The sequence below is a fragment of the Xiphophorus maculatus genome, chromosome 9, assembly GCF_002775205.1.
Source record: "Xiphophorus maculatus strain JP 163 A chromosome 9, X_maculatus-5.0-male, whole genome shotgun sequence".
NCBI lineage: Eukaryota > Metazoa > Chordata > Actinopteri > Cyprinodontiformes > Poeciliidae > Xiphophorus > Xiphophorus maculatus.
This window is the reverse complement of record NC_036451.1, coordinates 29,513-51,140: the sequence shown is the minus strand read 5'-3', so window position 1 is coordinate 51,140 and position 21,628 is coordinate 29,513. Positions and strand designations below refer to the sequence as shown.

Below are 21,628 nucleotides of genomic sequence, written 5' to 3'. Positions count from 1 at the left end.
TAACGCGATTGGTGTGGACGTATCATTAGCGGATTAAACAGTTGTCCAAACGTGTGACCCGTCAAACAAAACAAACTCATAAACCGGTGACCCGCTGGACCACACACATGGTAAAAAGCTCAGGAGGGATCCAAACGACCGCTCTTAGAACTGCGGAAGGTTCAAACTCTGCTCATTCATTTTTAGCTTACAGAAAAACATCAAGCCGCCAAATTTACGAAAGTAAATTGGCCAAAAACACTTAGGCTTTGGCGTGCCCACCCGACTCACACAGACACGCTGTGTACAATGTTTTGACACAAAATATCTTTATTCTCCTCAATGTTGTTAAGGAGAAAGGCCCCTTAACAGTAAAGAAGGTTAGTTCATGAAAAAATCCCAAAATTATTCCTTTCCTTTTTACTTAAAGAAAAATATCAAGGTCCGAACAATGCGTACAGCCATACAGCTGCGGGCGCCCCTGTGCTCACCTACTAATTACAAGTACAAAATGCGCATGATACAATGTGCCGAGGATGCATAGCTATGACAAAATTCATGACTGGTCAAATATTTAGAACATTAAAAATATATAATAATAAAATAGATGTCAAATATTCTCCAGCAATGCCAGTTTAGAGTAGCAGGACAACCTAATAGTTCAAGCGCATCATGACTTTATGGCGCAGCAGCGCTGTCTGGATGCTGTGGGTCTGAAGCCAAAAGGCTCAGATTATATTTGCTGTTCCACTAATTGTGCGGGAAAGAGATTTCTGAGTGGGACAGATTACCAGCCGGACAGCTGACAATATTTTTGCATTAAAAATGAAATGAAAAACACCATGATTAAATTTTAATGTGCTTGTTATTTAACAAACAAAAATAAATTTCAACAGCCAACAGAGACCTGAAAACCATAACCCTGCCATCGATACTTATGGCTACTGATGGCTGGCTGGCTTTTGGACGAAATAACAACAAAGACTATTCTCGCAATTATTTTTCGACCTGAGTAAAAATGATCTGTTGTTGACACAGCGATCAAAACATGATTGCACCACGATACTTATGGATAGCACATCACTATCCATGAGCCATCTATTCTTTATATATGTGTATGCCCACAGTGGTCAGAATATTTGACAAGCAGTTTATATATTTATTCAATACTTCTAATAGCCACAAAGTCGAGAAAGTCCCATACAGAGGAAGGGATACTCTGGCTATCTTCCTGTCCATCATCTTTGAATGAATGCATGTAAAGACCAGTGATGTGGGATGAAGTTCATGAGGTTACAAAAAATACACATAAATACAACAGACCTAGTCAATCTAAAGTGCTATCTGCTTCCCATCAGCCCATGGAGTAGAGCAGAATTTCCCAACCCTGATCCTCAAGGCACACTGACCTGCATGTTTTACATGTTCCTCTGCTTCAACACACCTCATTCAGATGACTGCAATTCAACAAAACCCTGTTAATCAGCCATCAATTGAAACCAGGTGTGCTGAAGCAGGGGAATGCCTAAACGTTGCAGGGTAGTGTGCCTTGAGTATCAGGGTTGAAAAACACTGCAGCAGAGCACTAAAAATCAATTAGCCAAAGTGTATTTCATTTTATTTATTTATTTTTTTACTTTTTGTATATTTTCAGAGTGTAATCAGGGTTCCAACATATCTTTTCCAGACTAAAGTTTTCAGAATGATTAGCCTGTTACATTCACTGTAACAATAGAATACTGAAGCCCAATATATATTTATGGAACTTGCAAAAACCAGACAGTAGGAAACAAGGAAGAAAATGAAAGAAAAGGACTCAATAAAGTAAGAAAGGAAGTAATGGTATTATGATTATAAACATTTACGAAATAAATATGTTCCACACTTTTCTGTACCTGAAAAAGTATGAAGGATAACATTCCTCATGTATCCTGCCTGAATTGGAACCCTGTCTAATGCATCAAGGTCCCAGTCATGTGAGGTACAGGGTGGTATTAGCTCTGCAGATTGACCAGTCCGTCTGCATACTGGAACTTATCACTGTTTTCATATTCCAGCATGTCCAGGGCAACCTCACAACTTTCCTTGACAACACGTTCTTGGTCTCTAAGGTAACTATGCAGCACAGCCAGACACTCCTCTTTCCCAATAGACCCAAGAGCCTCTGCTGCCTCATGTCGGACCATTGGGTTCTCCTTAGAACGTTCCAGAGCTTCCCGCAGTGCTGGTATGGCTGCTGGGTGTTGCATCTGGCCCAGAACATACCCGATCTCATGACGGAATAAAGCACTGGAGCACTGCAGGCCTAGAGAGAAAGATATTACAAGTTTATTACTGGGATGAACCATTTGGTGTGTCGTCATATGCATTTCTAGGTAGGCCTCCTGCATTTTTCTCTTTCTATTAATGACACTGGATGAAAAAAGGCTCAACTCTGGTGCTCTCCACTGACCCCTCCCTTCCTCATTTCCTTAGCATAAGGTAGGAGTGAACTATTGCATGAGGCAGTTGGATATGCCCATCTTCTCTATCTAAATCTAATGTTTATTGAATATAGTTTTCATTTCCACTTTGGTTTTATTTATGTGTTTAGTTTTTTATTATTAATTTTGATAACAGAGAGTGAGAGTCCATTTTATTTTTGTTTTGTTTGTTTACCAGTTCCAGTGTTAAGTGTTCTTTTGAAAATAAACTGTATTTATTTTTGGCAGGATGTGCTTGCATTATTATATCATTACCATTACATCAGTTTAAAATGGTATTCAAACAATATTATCATTTATCACAACATTTTTTTTACAAAATCGTTCAGCAAAATTTGTTATTGTGACAGGCCAATGCACGTCTAGGGTGTATTCACAGCTGAAACATTTGGTCCGCTTTAAATGGACCAGAGTTTGTTTCCCACGTTGATCTGGACCTTTTGTAAAGGTGTGAATACACTCATGCAAATCCTGGTGCAGACCAAAGAACCAAGCCGAGTCCTACTTTTTGAGGGGTTGGATTATGAATATGATTGTGGCTGGACACATGTCTCTGTAGCCCCTTATCCTGATTAAGTATTGTTTTCCAGTTGTTAAAAACAGTTAAGGTAAAAACATCCCTCTCATTAGCAGTGCTATATTTCCGACAGAGAAAACAAAAGCATGCATTTCGCTTAACAAGAGTATTCTAGCTATGCTTGTGTGCTGTACCAGGAAGGACTGAACATCATAACACTGGCTAAGTGTTATGATGCTCATTCGGTACATCTTAGTGATGTACCGAATGCACACTTTGGGTAGCTACCCAGTATTGGCCAAGATGGTTCACTGTCAAATCACCAAGTAGACTAAGCTTAGCAGGTTGTATTGAGAGAACAGCATTTGCGGGAGAAATGGCTGATAATAAGGGTGTATCTTTAATCTCGTCTGATTCAGCATGCAACACACATTTGCAAAAGCTGATCCAAAGTTATAAATATTCCATTGGGAAACCAGTGTTTAAAGAGCTGCTCTTGACATTCAAAATGGCACTGCATTTGCAGCATAAATGCAGCAAGTAGGATTCATGTTTGTTTTTCCCAGGTCTGTGCTCTTTCCCCTCATTATGTTTTTATTATTTGTTTTGCTAACAAATTATAGTCTGCTTGCAAAGCAGCACAATGTGAAAGCAAACCACACCAAATAAAAAGAAACTAACATCAGTTTTTGGTCCTGACCAAACAAGCAGACCAAATGACTTTCCTGGTGTGAATACACCACTGGATTTATTTGCAGACTTCCGTGACCGACCTACCATCACCCAGGGCAACCACAGCCTCCTCTGTGCCCAGGTTCCGTAGTGCAAACATAGCCCGGTAGCGTTCAAACAGCGGCAGACTTTCATCTAGCAGCACAGAGCGTAGCTCTGGTACGCTCCTTCTGGATGCTGGAGGAGCTGGGTCTATTGAGCAGTAGGGGTTCTTATCGGTACTGCCATCCTCCAGCTGTGTCTCTCCGCCACTAAGAAGCCACTCCAGTCGACAAACTGCCAACTGACACGTCTCTGCTACCTGAAAATCAGAGGGAAAATACGAACAAATAAGTTTTGCAATTAGGCTTCTATGGACACTGAAAGAAGGGTATCTGCAGGTTTCAGCAAGTCAAATGTAAGACTTTTAATTCATTGAACTAATTTAAATACATTTGTAATGTTGCTTTGAATTAAATTTAAGACCAAAACATAGTTTTAAGACCAAAACATAGTTTTGGTCTTAAATTTGGTCTTATGACAATCGAGCATAGCAAAACCTTCATACTTCCACCTTAAAAGTTTGTTGTTTTTTTTTGTTGACAGAATGTTTTTAGACTTGTATAGGTTGGCAAAAGAAGTGAGCCAGTGGTAAAAATTAATGTCATCAACCCAACTGGCCATAAATTTGCACTTATACATGATAGACACCGAAAAGCTAGCTAAGTAGTTAGCAAGAGTTTAGTAGTAGCTCGTTACCGGTTGTCTCAAACGCCTTGAGTAACAGAACACAATGAAAATGTTGCAGGTGACTCAAACTTTTACGTGGCAGAACAGTCCCGTGAGAGACAGAAAAAGAATCTACACACAAGATTAAATAGTGCTGCCATGAGAAAATTTAAGGCTGGAGATTAATATATTTAAAGCTACCCTATGTAACTTTTAAAAAGAATACGTTTTTACATATTTGTTAAAACTGTCACCATGTCCTGACGGTATGGTATGAGACAGATAATCTGTCAAAAGATCGATGTCGTCCACCTCCATCCTGAGCTGCTATTGCTAGTGCTAATGGTAGAAAAACAACTTACCGTTTCAGGAAAACTGCTTATTCGCCGTCATTGATGGCCATGCTAACTCCACAACATTCTCTAATACAGTGTTTCTCAATTCTAGTCCTCACCCCCGCCCTGCATGTTTTAGGTGGTTCTCTTCTGCCACACACCTGGATTGAATCTGTGGATGATTAACAGGCTTCTGTAGCCCTTGATGGCTGCAGAAGAGGTCATGCAATCATTTGAATCAACTGTACTGGAATAGAGGCACATCTAAAACATGCAGAGCAGGAGGACCTGAGGACTGGAATTGAGAAGCACTGCATTACAGCAGAGAGCAAGTGAGGAAGGGGGAGAAGGATGAGCAACCACATGAGATCGTGCTCAACAGTGCTAAAACCTGCCTCCTGACTCTGACTGGTTGTTTCTAGTTAGCACTGGAAGAAGGCAGGAGCTCAGTTTTTTAGATATCTATTTCATACCATACTGTCATAAGATTGTGACAGTTTCAACAAATATGTAAATATATATATATTTTTTATGAATGTTACATAGTGCAGCTTTAAGACCAAATTATTCTTTTAAGTAAATAGGATATTTTAAGGCCTTCATTTTAGGTACATGGATTTAAGACTATTTAAAGATGCCTGGACCTTCTGGAAAGGTTGTAAAACTACCACTGATCCAGTTTGAAACATCTAAATAAGTTAAATACACTGCCTGGCCAAAAAAAAAGTCGCCACCAAAAAATGGTCACACGCTCTAATATTTTGTTGGACCGCCTTTAGCTTTGATTACAGCCCGCATTCGCTGTGGCATTGTTTCAATAAGCTTCTGCAGTGTCACAAGATTTATCTCCATCCAGTGTTGCATTAATCTTTCACCAAGATCTTGTATTGATGATGGGAGAGTCTGACTACTGCGCAAAGCCTTCTCCAGCACATCCCAAAGATTCTCAATGGGGTTAAGGTCTGGACTCTGTGGTGGCCAATCCATGTGTGAAAAAGATGTCTCATGCTCCCTGAACCACTCTTTCACAATGTGAGCCCCATGAATCCTGGCATTGTCATCTTGGAATATGCCCGTTCCATTTGGGAAGACAAAATCCATTGATGGAATAACTTGGTCATTCAATATATTCAGGTAGTCAGCTGACCTCATTCTTTAGTCACACAATGTTGCTGAACCTAGACCTGACCAACTGCAGTAACCCCAGATCATAGCACTGCCCCCACAGGCTTGTACAGTAGGCACTAGGCATGATGGGTGCATCACTTCACCTGCCTCTCTTCTTACCCTGATGCGCCCATCACTCTGGAACAGGGTAAATCTGGACTCATCAGACCACATGACCCTCTTCCATTCCTCCAGAGTCCAATCTTTATGCTCCCTAGCAAACTGAAGCCTTTTTTTCTGGTTAGCCTTACTGATTAGAGGTTTTCTTACGGCTACACAGCTGTTCAATCCCAACCCCTTGAGTTCCCTTCGCATTATGCGTGTGGAAATGCTTTTGCGTTCACAATTAAACATACTCCTGAGTTCTGCTGTTGTTTTTCTTCGATATGATTTGACCAAACGTTTAAGTAATCGCCGATCACGATCATTCAGGATTTTTTTCCGACCACATTTCTTCCTGGAAGACGATGGTTCCCCACCATCCTTTCAGTTTTTAATGATGCGTTGGACAGTTCTTAACCCAATTCTAGTAGTTTCTGCAATCTCCTTAGATGTTTTCTCTGCTTGATGCATGCCAATGATTTGACCCTTCTTAAACAGACTAACGTCTTTTCCACGACCACAGGATGTGTCTTTTGCCATGGTTGTTTAAGAAATGAGGAGTTACTCATTGCATCAGCTGGGGTTAAATAACTTGTTGCCAGCTGAAAGATAATCGCCTATGCAGTACTTATCCAATAGGAGGCTTGTACCTATTTGCTTAGTTAAATCCAGGTGGCGACTTTTTTTTTGGCCAGGCAGTGTATTAAGAATTGTGAAAGCATTTTTTAAAAACTTTTTGTTACATTCCTGATTTACTCAATATGATCATTTAGTATCACTAAATAGGAAAAGCTCAGGATTGTAAGCATTTAGTTATCCAAGAGTCTGTTGTGTTTGTGTTCCTACCTCTATGACAGGATCCTGACTGTACTCTTTCAGCAATTCCACAACCACTGAATCACCAATTGCTCCAAGGGCCTCCCCTACAAGCAGACAGTAAATCATAACACACTCATTGCTTCTACCCCTTTCATGTGAATCCATCTCCTGTACTACTCTTCTCTGCTTCCTCTCAGGTAGTGTGGAAAATTCCATTAAACAAGTACTTCTCAAACAGTGGGGGTGTGTAGCGAGGTGTGTGGGGAGAAATGGGGGACATTAGAAGCAGGAGGACTTCATGACTGTTTATTCATTCTTGACTGATAAACAACCCTCTGGTCACTAGGTGGCAGCAGTGTTCAAATTAATGAACAGGCTGCCTGTTCAAGCTGTGTAGGTAGCCTACACAGACAAACTCATAGAGTGTCTAATGGCCAGGTCCCAATACTTGGGCCTGCACCTTCCGCCCCTCTATGAAGTGTGGATTCAATCAAAGTGCACATAAGGGTTTGAGTGTGCAGCTTACAAGCGTGCAGAAATGTGAGAATTGGGACAGAACGCTTCTGCCCTTACAAAAAAATCCCATGAAATTCACATGTGATCACATGTGGTTTCCATTTTCCACATGTGATAAAGTATTTTGTTCATGTGATCCATGGTTTATTCAACATGGAATCTCATGTGATCACATATTTCTCACATGTGCCTTAGTTTATGTGCCTCTGGCAGAACTTAAATAAATTTTAAGTTATGCCAGAGGCATAAACTTCAACTTTAAGACAAAGCAACACTTACGGTATATTTATGGTTGAGCGCTTTCTTTCTCTTTTTTTATGGATAAAGTGGACTTGAAGAGTTTGCTTTTTTTTCCCGAACAAAAGGTAAGAAATGTTTTACTTGATTTGAATCTCGAGGTGTATCAAAAATGTTTATGTTAGGGTAGGGTTAGGGGATAGGGTTAGGGTTGGGGGGGGTAAGGGGTAGGGTACATACGCACACTTTGCAAAGTTAATTTTTATACATGCCAACTTGTGTGTAAAATATGGCGCCGCACATTTTTTTTGTGCACGTGCACGCTTTATGCATGAGGCCCCTGGTCTTTAATGCACTTCCCCTCTAACAGCAGTTTCTCATCAGCTCTCTCTCATTAGAAAACAGTATGAAAACGTTAGCTACGCTAACAATCAGTGGTTACTTTGGGCCAATTTAGCTACATGGGAAATATTTCTTGGTTGTTTAGAAGCTAGTTTATGGCTGCAAAGTCAAGTAATTCTGCTCTTTCATCCTTACGTGTGAAAAGTAATGCCAATGTATCCAGTTTGTATTGTAAAACGGTTGAAACAAGTCCACACAGCACAGGACTTGGGGAACTCCGATCGCTCTACGTCCACATACAAAATAGCGGTGACGTAACGTAGGACTCAGCGCTCAATGAGGCGTCTACTTATTCATGTCTATGAGCAGGATGGCTTCCATTGCACTGTGCAACCAGCAGCGGTAAATAGAGGCAAGTACACTATTAATTTGCCACAAAAAGTAGTCCTTATAGCTTCATCTATCAACTTAGTTGATCCAAAATTAGGCTTCTAAATATGCTCCGGAGTTTTCGGAGCAGCGCAGCTCCGCTAACGGGGCCAGGCGACTCCAGGCTCAGCGGGCGGGTGGAGTGCGTCTTCCTCACTAACCGCGGCCTAATTTCAGCAAGTCACCTTTTCGTATTCCACTGCTTGTTGTCTGTTCAAAGCGGCTCAAAGTGTGATATGAAGAGTTTAATGTGTTTGTAGGCTATATGTACTGTTTGATATGTGTATCAAAATATAATATTCTTTCTAGAGAGTTCGATACATCTGAAGATATTATCTTCTGAACTTTGCTACAGTGTTTTTTTCCAGTTCCAGTTACTAATGTTGCCTTCTTCATGGATTTTTTTAGTTTGTAAATTCATATTATTTTTGTGTATATGAAATATATTCTTCCCTTTGATTGGCTTCTTACGTGCAGAGTGAACTTTTTTTAATTATTATTTTTATTGTTTCATACAGTCGACTCTTAGGAGGAGAGGCCCCAACTCCAGGTTTGGATGCAACTTCCCAGAATCTCCCAGTGATCCTCTTCCACCTGACATCGTCTTCTTCTCTGTCTCCTCATATTTTATATACTTAAATTAGAGGAATATTTTTTCATGATTCCCCAAACATGGGCTGAATATCTGCTTGTATGTTATTGCAATAAATACATTTTTATGAAAACATTTTGTCTCCGTTTATTTTGGAAGATTTGAGTTTAAAGCTCTGGCTACATATAAGTTGATACAAATTAAATATGAAATAATTATTTTAATGTTTCTTGCTTATAAATCCAGAGCTAAGAAATAATGGAAAGAATCAACTCAAAAGTTGTTCATTATGTTTAGTCAGTTGAGTCTAATAAGTTACAAGTAAAAAGTCTCATGAAGGAGTTCAGGTGACGTCAACCTCCGAGATGGCAGCTTGAGCCGACTGCTCCTCCGGTAAATCTTAATTTAACCCCCATTAATTGCCAAATATAACGAAAATTTAGTAAAATTGAGTCTTTAAGGGGGTCTAGAATGGGGAAAGAGGACGGGAATAAGAAAACCACAAATGAAGAATTGGTACAAGAAAGAAAGACGGCAGGTAGCTCACAAACACATCAGCGCCTCGGCGAAGTTAATGCTAATCAGCTTTCCACTGACTCAACTGCACTAGCGCAAATCCTGGGGGAGTTATGGGATTTCCGAAAAGACATGAAACAACAGCTTGATGATATTAAGTCAGAACTCATCAACGTACACCAAAAACTTAAGGAGACGGAGGACCGGGTTGATGCAGTGGAGGAGCGGGCACAGAACATGGAACAGATATTGAGCAAGATGGCCGAACTGATAAGCCAACAACAAGAAAAACTGCTTGACCAAGAAGGGAGATCACGAAGAGAAAACATCCGGATATATAACGTGCCAGAGGGAGCGGAAGGATCATCGATGAGAGATTTTGTGGATAAATTGCTTAAGGACACGCTGGAGATCGCAGCAGATATGGAACTAGACATTGAGAGGGCACACCAAGCGCTGGCTCCGCCACCTGCTGGGGACAGAAACAACAGGCCGCGATCCATTGTGGTTAAATTTCTCCGCAGCAGAACCAAGGAAAAGATTTTACGAAAAGCATGGGGGAAGAAAGGCGTGCTTCTACACGGTAAACCGATATATTTTGATCATGATTATCCTCCCACGGTGCTGCAGAAACGCAAAGAATACTCGGAAGCTAAACGGGTCCTGAAGCAGAGAAAGATTCGCTTCCAATCTCCTTTCCCCGCTAAACTACGAGTGTTTTATGAGGGGGAAACACGGCTTTACCAGACAGCGGCAGAGACGACGAAAGACATGAAGGAGCGTGGTTTGCCTGTCCCCCTGATCAAGCCAAAGGAGAGCCTGGTCGAACAACTCTCCCGTACTGCTTGGGAAAAGATTGGCTCGAAACAACAAATGCCAGGAGAGGAGCGAGAGATGAACATCAGAGAAAGACTAAGTGAGTTCAGAAGAGAAACCAGTTCTCTTCGAGAGGAGCTCTGAAGAGATACAATAATGATTGGTAAGCTAAATAACCATTGAGTAATCAATAGGATATAAACCAAAAGGACAATGTATCTCAGTTACTTGGATTGCTCTGTATTATGGACATTATTGTGGTGATATCGGATATATTCCCTAGCCCCAACCTAGACGAAAAAATAAAAAATGTACAGAGGAGGAATGTGCACAAAATGGACAAAAACAGCTGAAGCGTAGTTGGGGGCCCTCCCCTCTTTTCCAAGGGAGGACTTCCCCCAGGGCTAGACGGTTTTCCTAGCCAAGTTCAGGGTCTTTTGTTCAGGACCCCAACCTTGGAATCTCAAGTTTATTTTTTTTTCTTTATGGTTAAGTTACAGTTTACATTTGCTCAGAGAGTGGATTTGTTAAGATTGGCTATCAGATATCTAAAAATGATTAAAAAGACAGACAGACATGGCTAACAATAAGATAAATATAATTACTTTTAATGTTAATGGTCTACTCAACCCAATTAAACGAAGTAAAATCCTATCAAAAATGAAGAAGGAACATGCTCACATAGTGTACTTACAAGAAACCCACCTAAACAAAAGTGAACATGAAAAACTAAGAAGAATGGGTTTCAACCAATTGTTCTTTTCTTCATACAAATCAGGACATAGGAGGGGCGTAGCTACCCTTATCTCAAACAAGATACATTTTGAAAAATTATACGAACTGACGGACAAGGAAGGCAGGTTTGTGCTTGTGAGGGGCAATGTAGAGGGAAACCCTGTTACATTATTTAACATATATGCTCCTCCGGGGAGCGATATTGATTTTTTTAAGAAAATAACTAACATATTAGTAAAAGAAACACAAGGTGTCCTGATTTGTGGAGGGAACTTAAATATTTGTTTGCAACCTAAGATGGATTCTTCCAGGGAGAAAACCTACCAGAAAGAACAACAATACAAAAAAACTAGAAAATTTCTGAAGAAATTTAACCGAGGCCTGCCAAAGCGTGCCCGTCGGTTTGGGCCAGGCGTTGTCATGCTAGAAATTAGCATCGATGCTAAAGAACGCTGCAATGTCATCAATAGCATGTGGAGAATCACAAGAACATTAAGTAAGGTGGGCGTGCACCATTCAGTATGATTTAAAATGTTGTCGAGGCTTTTATTTTGAAATTTTTGTTAAACTTCATTTCAAAGGGCCAAACTAATCCCATGTGTAATAGTCATTGGGTTAAATTAGTTATATAATGCTCAAAACACAAGTAGTTGATGTAAAAATATTAAAGGCTTTTATTTTGAAATTTTTGTTAAGCTTCATTTCAAAGCGCCAATCTAATCCTATGTGTATCAGTGCTTTGGATAAAAAAAGTCACATAATGCCCAAAAGAGCAAATACCTGATCTAAAAATTGTCAAGGCTTTTAATTTGAAATTTTCAGTATGCTTCATTTGAAAGGGCCAAACTAATACCATGTATAACAGTCATTGGATAAAATCAGTTATATAATGCTCAAAAGAGCAATAATCTCATGTAAAAATATTCAAGGCTTTTATTTTGAAATTATTATTATGCTTCATTTTAAAGTTCCGAACTAATCCCATGTGTAACAGTTACTGAGTTAAATCAGTTATATACAGCCCATAGCAGCAAGTAGTTCTAAAGGCCAGTTCAGTCCTGATCTATTTCAACTGAGTGTTCCACTATAGTTAGAACTACAGTGATGTTTATTTGTAGTCCTAATCAGCAGCCAATAGCCTCTTGAGTTCCGTTGCTATGGTAAATAATTGTCTCAGCAAAGTGTGAACTGCGAGTCATACATGCTGGGGCAGGCAATTCTCTGATTGAGCCAGCTAGTTTTACCCCAAAAAAGCATTGGGAACAAATCCTTTCCGTTCGGGAACCGTAATACATATTCGAAAACCGTTTGAAGCGTATGAGAGGGCTATGTGTCTTCTGCGATAGTCCCGAGATTCATATCTCTACCTCACTCACAGCAATAACAGTGATGAGAGAAAGAAATGTTTTGCACAGATCTGAAATTCTAGTCAAATTCATGGGAGAGAGCCTCAGACAGCATCAGAAAATCCTGTCGCATGACTTTGCTTTGAAGCACCGTGACAGAAAACCGTACGGTCTAGATAAATTTCGAAAACATGTTACCGGAGCAGACATGCGTATCAATGTCAGGACCGATTTTGATACCAATTGTGCGATATTTGTGGGCGTGATGGCGATTTCAAAATTATTTTGGGGTGAAAAATTCTCTTCATTTCTCACTCTAGCCGAGATCTAATGGCCCTGACTCGCACTCTAATTTTAGGAAAAATTAGAAACTTTTGGTCGCTTAGAGACAAATTGTGGACAAACCGTAATTGGTATGGACGAGCCGTCTTCACTTTCGAAGACATCACAGACGTATCTACAAAATGAAATTTGAATGGCATTTCAACGTGAATTCGTGACGACACAGAAAATCCTCAAAAATAGGGTATTTCTAGGATTTTTCCCATTGACTTATAATGGGGTTTTTTTCGTAGTTTTTTGCGAATTATGTCGCCACGTTAACCCCAAATCCCACCAAAAGTAATAGCTCCAATGGCGTGAATTTTCTGCACGTTTTGATACCTCATTTGTAGGTGTGCACGAAGCGGTATGAGCCGCATTAACGGTTACGGATGAAAAATAAAGAATTGGGAGAATAGTAATAGGTTCCTGCCATTGCTTTGCATGGCAGGCCCCAATAAATATACTTTTTAAGGAAGTTGGCCTGATAGACATATGGAGAGACTTTCACCCCAGTAAAAAGGACTATACACACTATTCAGCCACTCATTCAGTATACACAAGAATTTAATATTTTTTGACATTTACAAAAGACAGGGACAATATGGACAGATGTGAGAGATTGGAACAATAGATGTGAGTGACCACTCACCTGTATATTTAACAGTGGACCTTGGCTTACAAAAAAGAAATAATATATGGAAACTAAATTCAAGTTTGCTTAATAACCAGTGGTTCAAGAAGGAAATACTGAAGGAAATTTGTTTTTTTTTAGATCTCAATGACAATGGCGAAATATCTCCTCCGATATTATGGGACACGCTTAAAGCGGTTCTGAGGGGGGAAAATTATAGCAATGTCATCTCACTTGAAAAAATTAAGAAATAAAAGATCAGAGCAATTACATAAAAAATTGGAAGATCTGGAACAAAAACACAATCAAAAATATACACCAGATATACTGGAAGATTTAAAGAGAATTAGAAATGAAATTAATGACATGGCAACACAGGAAACTATGAAAAACCTCATGTTTCTTAAACAAAGACACTATGAAGGCGGATCAAAATCTATGAGGGTACTAGCATGGAAACTAAAAAAGAAAACTGCAGAAAATACAATCCATAGAATTAGAAACCCTAAATCAAAATTGTTAAAGAACAAATTGAATGACATCCAGGTAGCTTTTGAAATATTTTACAAAACCTTATACTCAAAAATCTCTGGAGGAACTATAGAACAAATTGATGAATATTTGAACTCACTAGAACTACCTTATATGAATGAAGAACAGAATAGAAAAATGACATCAGACATTACAGAAAAAGAATTAAAAAACACAATAAGTAGATTAAAACCATGTAAATCGCCTGGGTCAGATGGATACACAGCAGAATTTTATAAGGAATTTCAGAAAGAGTTGATTCCAATCCTCCTCCCTTCATTAAATTGGATTCTGAAAAAAGCTCAAACACCACCGAGCTGGAAGGAGGCAATAATCTCAGTAATACATAAAGAAGGTAAAGATAAACTGGATTGCGGATCATACCGACCAATATCTGTTTTAAATATTGATTATCGACTTTTTACTTCTATAATGGCCAGACGACTGGAAGAATTTCTCCCTTCCCTAATACATAACGATCAAACTGGTTTCATACGACAACGTCAAACACAGGATAATATAAGAAGGACACTACATATTATAGATCACATACAAAAAAGTAAACTTGAAGCTATTATCAGTATAGATGCGGAAAAAGCATTCGATTCAGTTGATTGGAATTTTCTCTTCAGGGTTTTACATAAATTTGGACTACATAATACAATAATAAAAACAATACAGGCGTTATATAATAATCCCACAGCGAGAATTAAAGTTAATGGACATTTATCAGACAGAATTACTATAGAAAGAGGGTCTAGACAAGGGTGTGCGTGGTCACCGTTACCTTTTGCATTATATTTAGAACCACTAGCCCAATCGATAAGACAAAATAAGGATATTAAAGGAATAATTATGAAAGGGATAGAACATAAATTGGCTTGTTATGCAGACGATATATTAATTTATGTGGAACAACCAACCCACTCTCTCCCAGTTTTGCTGAAATTATTCAAACAATTCGGTCAATTATCAGGGTACAAAATTAATATTAACAAAACTCAGATGCTGGCTTATAACTATACTCCACCGCAGGAAATCCAAAACAGGTACCCCTTAGTTTGGCACACTGACCATCTTAAATATCTAGGCATTACTATACCAAAGGACCTCGAAAAACTATTTGGATATAATTATGTTCCCATGCAAAAAAGAATTAAAGAGGATATCACAAAATGGAATCTCACTCCTTTTCTATGTTTTAGCTCAAGAATTGATTCAATTAAGATGAACATATTACCCAGACTGTTATATTTATTCCAAACTTTACCAATTGAAATAAATAAAAAAAAATTTTATGAATGGGACAAACTAATATCAAGATACATTTGGCAGGGTAAAAGACCTAGAATTGGATATAAGGTCTTACAACTGGAAAAGAAAATGGGAGGTTGGGGGTTACCTTCCCTCAAAGATTATTATTTAGCAGCACAAGCAAGAACACTGATATACTGGTGCGACCTAACATATAATGCTCAATGGAAAACAATTGAAACAAAGGCGACACCCATTCCTGTACAGGCAATTCTGGCTGATGCAAATTTACAAAGTTTTATAAATAATATAGATAACCAGTGGATGAAAACAACCCTTAGAGTGTGGAAAACTATCGTTAAAAAAAATGCACTAGAGAACGACCTGGCAATAATAAAATGGATTGCATATGACTCAGACTTCCCACCAAACAAACTGGACACCAGGTTTAAGGACTGGACATCCAAGGGAATCACTGCTCTGTGCACAATAATGAACAACAAAATCTTAAGTGATTTTGAAACACTCAAGAGAAAATATTCATTGGACAAACAGGACTTTTATCGATATTTACAAATAAGAAATTTTGTTAACTCAAAAATTAGGTCAATTACTGACAAGAATATAAACCTAATGGAAATGTTTATAAATGCCTAAAAATCAAAAATTAAAGGGAAAATAATTTCACTTATCTATAAAAACCTAATAGATCTGAAAAACTATTCAAACCTACATATCAAAGAAAGATGGGGAAAAGGAGGGCAATTTAACAATAACGGAGGAGGAATGGACAATAATGTGGAGATACCAATGGACATATAATAAATCTCTACAATGGCAAGAATTTGGATGGAAAAATCTGATAAGATTCTTTACCACACCTGCTCAGAAACGCCACTATGATGGAAATCCTCCTGCATGTTGGAGAAAATGTAGAAATCAAAACGCAAACCATTATCATGTCTTCTGGGACTGCCCAATCATAAAAGATTACTGGAAAGAGATAAATAGTGCCTTACAAGACATTTTCAAGCAGAACATCCCTTTTGAGATCAAGCTTATGTATTTTGGCATAATTCCTCAAGAAGCTTGAAAAAGAAATAAATATTTAATGACTATTTTATTAATAGCAAGTAAGAAAAACATTACAAGAAAATGGTTATCACAAGGCAAACCAATTTTAGACGACTGGATTGACATAACATTTAACATATATAAAATGGAAAAAATAACAGCCTCTCTCAATCACAGGACTGAACAATTCTGTCAGCGGTGGCAGATTTGGGTAGACTATGTAAAACTTAAAAGATCTGATTTCATTTTTTAGAGACCAAACTAAATTAAATCCCCTTGACAACCCACTCTCCTATGACAACCATACTTCATAATTATTTTATACTATGTTTTTCATTTGTTTTTTTTCAGGTTTGCTCTTTACATTTCTGACTTGATTCTTTTCTCACTTTTTGGTTTCTTCTTCCACACTCTTTATTCCTTGCCTTATAATCTTTCTCAAGGAAGTGAAGTTGCATTTATGTTTTGTCTGTTATTATGCAATGGTCTACATGTCTACCTTATTACAAATGTTAATGGTAATCCTGTGATGTAGAGACCTAAGTTTCTGTAAGTGATACTTTCTTGAGAATCAATAAAGTTAAAATTAAAAAAAAAAAAAATTCTCATGAAGGGAACAAAGGTTTTTATTTCGTATTGGACAGTCATGCTTCACTTATAAAAATGTGAAAAAATATTATGAGGTTGTAAACTACAGAAGAGGATAACGGGTCCATAAAGTTTTTCTAACACCAACTGATGTGCAAGATTATTTTTTTTAGATTAAAGTCCGAATTCTGAGATTAAAGTCAGAATGATGGCCTTGTTTCTTTCCCAAAACCTCTTCTGTAGGCAAGCATTTATTTAGTTGAGCTTTTAATAATCTAATTGGCACATTATTTCAAACATTACCTGAGTGGTAGAAATGGCTACCTTTTTATTGTATATTTTGGATACTCAACCTTTTCTGAATGCTTGTTCATAATATAGCGGATTATAATTGGTTATGCCAATGCTATTCAGAAAGGAAAAACTTAAAAAACTATGGTGTTTGAATGACTGGCAGAATGTTCTTGTTGTGGTTTGAGTGTCTTTTTAAACCAGAGCAGATTAAAGGTTGATAAAAAATTGGGCGGACTAGCCCTTTAGCCATTTACTGAAATGGAAGCTGCATTTAGAAGACATTAGCTTCAAAACAAAACAATGTCAGAGTATAAGGCTTTCTGTGTGAAGGTATCATGATCAAATTAATTGCATGCTGCTATGTACGAGTGTACAAAAACAAAGTGTGCGGGGCAGAGAGAACTTCCGGGTCAGACCGCTCGTCAAAAATGAAATAATGAAAATTGAAATCAAGCGCTCGTTATCTGTTTTTTCCATTTTCGTTTTGTGCATTAAATGGGAAATAGGATAACGTTTTTGGTTTGATAAACGAAAAACGAGTCTATTTTCGTTTTCTCATTTTTCATTTCAAACAAAAAAACGAACTGCCTGAAAATACACGGACAGTCTTTAATTAGAGATGGATTCACTGCACAGCAGGGATGAATATCAGCTGCTGAATCACTCGTAAGCTAGAACTCCTAGGCTGGAAAACATGAAAAAAATATATATAGCCTAAAATAAATTAATCGGTTTTAATCCTTATTTAATCATATTAATTTATCTAAGTTATATTTGTATTATTTTGTGTTTGTATACTTCTATAAATATGTACTGATATTAGTAAATAAACATATATAAAGATATATAAATATTGAGTGGCTGTGTGCTTTATAAAATACTCATCATACATCAATCAGAATATTCTATTCTTATTCTATTCTGTTTACCCCACTAAGAATATTTAAATATGCTCAACCATATATCAATCCAACTCAAAAATACTTTACAAATAAATGTCCTTGTACATGTAGCTATGAAAGCTACAGTGAACCATCGCTATAACACGGCTCACCTTTCGTGGCCTCGCTGCTTCGCAGAGTTTTTTGTGCAGTTTTTTTTTCACAGTGCATTGTGTTCTGCGTCCTGATTGGCTAAACAGTCTCCGCATTTCTTCTCTACCTGTGTGCCAATAATGTTACGGTATTTAAATATACAGCTTGGCAAATTTTGGCAAATATTTTTGCCCAGAAGAAAAAAGAGCAACAGCAACTACCAATAACTATGTTCTTCTCTCAAAAAAAAACACCTGCACCACAGGCTTCAGAAGAAAAAGACACTAGAGAGCGGAGTCAGGCCGCAGCGTCACAGTCAGAGGAACAGTGAAATACGCAAATCACAATTTCTCCTACTGTACTTCGTATTGATGATTACAATGATTACTTTACTGCAGTTATTTGTAAGAAAGCGTTCTATTTGTTAAAAAAATGCTTAGGCCTGAAAACAGGTTTTGTTCTTTGGTTTCAATGTAGAGTATTTAATTATGCCATATAATAATTGTAAAAAAATAAAGCTAACTACTTCAGGGATTTCGCCTATCCAGGGTTCTTTTTGGAACACAACCCCCGCGAAAAACGAGGGGCATCACTGTACAGCAAAAAAGTGTGAAAATTTGTTTAGTATTTAGTGATAATAAACAGATTTAGATGCACTGACACTTCATTGCACCTGCCAAACATATAACGCTGAGTGGAGCGGGCGACCACTCCAAGATGGGGGCCCTATGTCTCATCAGCGACAATAGGCAAGAGCGGTCAATGAGGCGTCTGGTGTAAACCAAACTGAACTGTCCTCTCTGGTGGTCTACTTGTATCTTGTCAGTGAGTGTATTTAGTACCAGCTGATTATTAATAAATGGTTGACAAACTCTATGCCACGTATTTGACAGAAAGTTGTTTCATCTCCATACCAGGTCTTACCTGCTTCGTGCCTGACCATTGGCTCCTGCTTGGTATCTTTGAGAACAGCTGTCAGGACGGGGATGGCCCGTCTGTCCTGCATTTGGCCCAGGCAGTAGGCCAACTCGTGCTTCAGTAAGGCCGAATCATCAGTGAAAGCCTTGCTGATCCACTCTATGGCTTCAGCGCCTGTCAGAAAATGTTCAAGTAAATCCAGATGTTCCACACATTTTAAACCTGAAAATTTGTCAGAACCAGCTGATTGGACTGGCAAATATACAGCTGAAAAAGTCTTGTCCCACACAGAACAGTTATTATCATTAGTAGTGCTAATGTTTAAAGTCTAAATGTTTCTGGCACATTATACTGAACACTACCGAACAACACTAATCAAAACATAACATTGTAACAATTTTCCATAGCCCAGTAGGGTCAACAGAATCCAAAACCAACAACAAAAACCGAGTTAGCAAATTTTTCATAACCTCCATTATGTTTTCTTCATTTTGTTGGCCCTTCTGGACCACAGTACATTTTGGAATTGGGATCTTAGGCCATAAAATAACATGTTTTAGTATTTTTGATACTAAAACAACTTTAATTTTAATATTTAAAATAGTTTCTTGCAGATTTACCTCCCAGATTCCTCAAGGTGAACAGTGCTCTGAAGCGCTGCATCAGGTCCAGATCTGGGTTGACCAGAACCTGTCCTATAGTGGTCAACTGCTCCACAGTGGCCATCCTGTAGCAGAACTGCATATCAACACAAGTGGGAAACATGGTATTAGCTGTCCCAATACAATATTGGGACAGCTAATACAGTGTGTGGGGACAGTGTGTGGCCAGAAATTCAGGAAGATTTGATGATGAGGCTTAGGAAGCTGTTTAAACTAAGGTTAAAAGATCCCTATATCTATTGTGCACTCCTCTTTACTGTTAACACTGAGCTAGTTTGAAGACATAACTGCCCCGGTAATTATCACATGAGTTTTTCATTCGTGAAAAGGAGGTGGTACGTACCTTCACTATGACAGGTGTGTTAACCAGAATGTAAAAGATACTTAATAAGACTTAATAAGAGACAAACACACGTGATTGATAATTTGCTCACATGAGAAACATGCATAGTGTTGGAAATATTAGTTTAATTATGCTAGTTTTAATGATGTTTATCTGCATGGTCTCTGGGGTGCAAACAGCAACACGTCATTACGGGTTGTTTGAGACCACTTCTAAACGGTACGTTAGAACGCATCAGACAATAAAGAACCCGCCTTGATATAAAAGTAATTGAGCTAAAACAGCTAATCAGATCAATGGGCCGGAGCTGTCTTAACTGCCGCACACAGTGGTCTCCGAATGTACAAACATACGCGTCTTCGTATGTTTGTATTTTTCTACGGTAATTAATTTCTTCTTTGCGGCTTTGGTTTCTGATGATTATGTTGAGTTGTTGGTGTGATTGTATGCGATTGAATAAATTCTGGTTGATTGCGAAGTTGAACAGTGACTGTTGTCTTTGTGGTTTCACTGTTACACACGACATTAACGGACCTGGGGAGACGAGATAACATCGAACAACAGGTAGAAAATATCTCGTTTCCCAACAATAGTTAAATTTATTTAACACAGTTTTGAGAAAATTAACTTTTACCCATTACAGTTCATGACCTGCAGGGGGTGTGCGCGAGCAGGAATAAGCTAAAATAACGTCGTTGGAAAGATTTAAATGCTTCATAAAGATTTATCTCATCATCAATAGTTTGTTGAACAATTTCATAACACAATCCAAGCAGAAACTAACACGTAATTCTATAGTTTATTCGAAATTCAACTGACAGACAGCCTGAACTAGAGCCACGTGTTCGCTAACACAGACCAATTCTCTGCTCTCACGATCACAGAACCACACACAGAAAGTCCCGGACAACCTCTGACCTACTGAACAAAGACGCACAACATTTGACATAAACATACCAACCTCTGAATCTGAGTCCAGAAGCCGAAATACTGCTGAGGATTCTTCTTCTCTGACGCGTTTACAAAACTGAACATGAAGGAAGTACCGCCACCAAGTGGCCCGTAGGATGTATCTGTCTTTCAAGAGTTTGCATTTGCTACAGATATTTATCACACCAATCCGTGCTCAACTAAGAACAATTAAAAAGAGACTAAATAAATTAATGTATTAAGAAATTAATTAAATAGATTATAAAACATAAATGCAAGTTATAAAGTTAAAATTACTTTTCATTTTTATGTGTTAAAATGTGGAGAGATTATCTCCAGATGCAGTTGTAGGTCCTTCAGAGAGATCAAAAAGTGGTTAATGATGCATAATTTTACTTTTGTAATCATAAAACTTTGTAAGAAACAAAATCAGACTGATGATCGGAAATACAGCTTTAACATCTGCTTTGTGATCGCCCTCCACCAAAAAAAAAAAAAAACTTGGAGAAAAGTTATAATGAGAGACCACACTAACTTGTTAGAGGGAATTGGAAAGATTAGTGGGTCATTTTGGAAACTTATTACAGAGAACAAATTATAGGCCAGCTACACGTGAAAAGACATGTGAAATAGTTACAGATAGAAGTTGAGTTTCTTCTCTAAATTGTATTTTT

General features: G+C 38.2%; 1 protein-coding gene across 2 annotated transcripts; it reads right to left on the bottom strand.

The window, feature by feature from the left end:
- Positions 1-819: 819 nt before the first annotated feature.
- dohh (deoxyhypusine hydroxylase) lies at positions 820-21,047 on the bottom strand. Of its 2 annotated transcripts, none has more exons than XM_005812884.3 (6): positions 20,986-21,047; positions 19,640-19,746; positions 19,026-19,193; positions 6,870-6,946; positions 3,757-4,012; positions 820-2,284 (listed from the first exon to the last, which is right to left on the bottom strand). In XM_005812884.3, the coding sequence occupies exons 2-6, from the start codon at positions 19,743-19,745 to the stop codon at positions 1,974-1,976; spliced, it is 918 nt and encodes a 305-aa protein (XP_005812941.1). In that variant the 5' UTR covers position 19,746; positions 20,986-21,047; the 3' UTR covers positions 820-1,973. The 2 variants fall into 2 exon arrangements, with proteins under 2 accessions (XP_005812941.1, XP_023195748.1); XM_023339980.1 differs by having other exon boundaries at positions 19,640-19,757; positions 20,986-21,041.
- Between the last annotated feature and the right edge of the window lie 581 nt (positions 21,048-21,628).

Bases quoted from the DNA above. Each gene is read 5' to 3' on its own strand.
- dohh (XM_005812884.3), bottom strand. From the start codon at position 19,745: ATGGCCACTGTGGAGCAGTTGACCACTATAGGACAGGTTCTGGTCAAC. The intron at 4,013-6,869 runs GTAGGAACACAA...TCTGATTTTCAG, and splicing joins GTCAGGATCCTGTCATAGAG to GTAGCAGAGACGTGTCAGTT. The intron at 2,285-3,756 runs GTAGGTCGGTCA...CTTTCTCTCTAG, and splicing joins TGTGGTTGCCCTGGGTGATG to GCCTGCAGTGCTCCAGTGCT.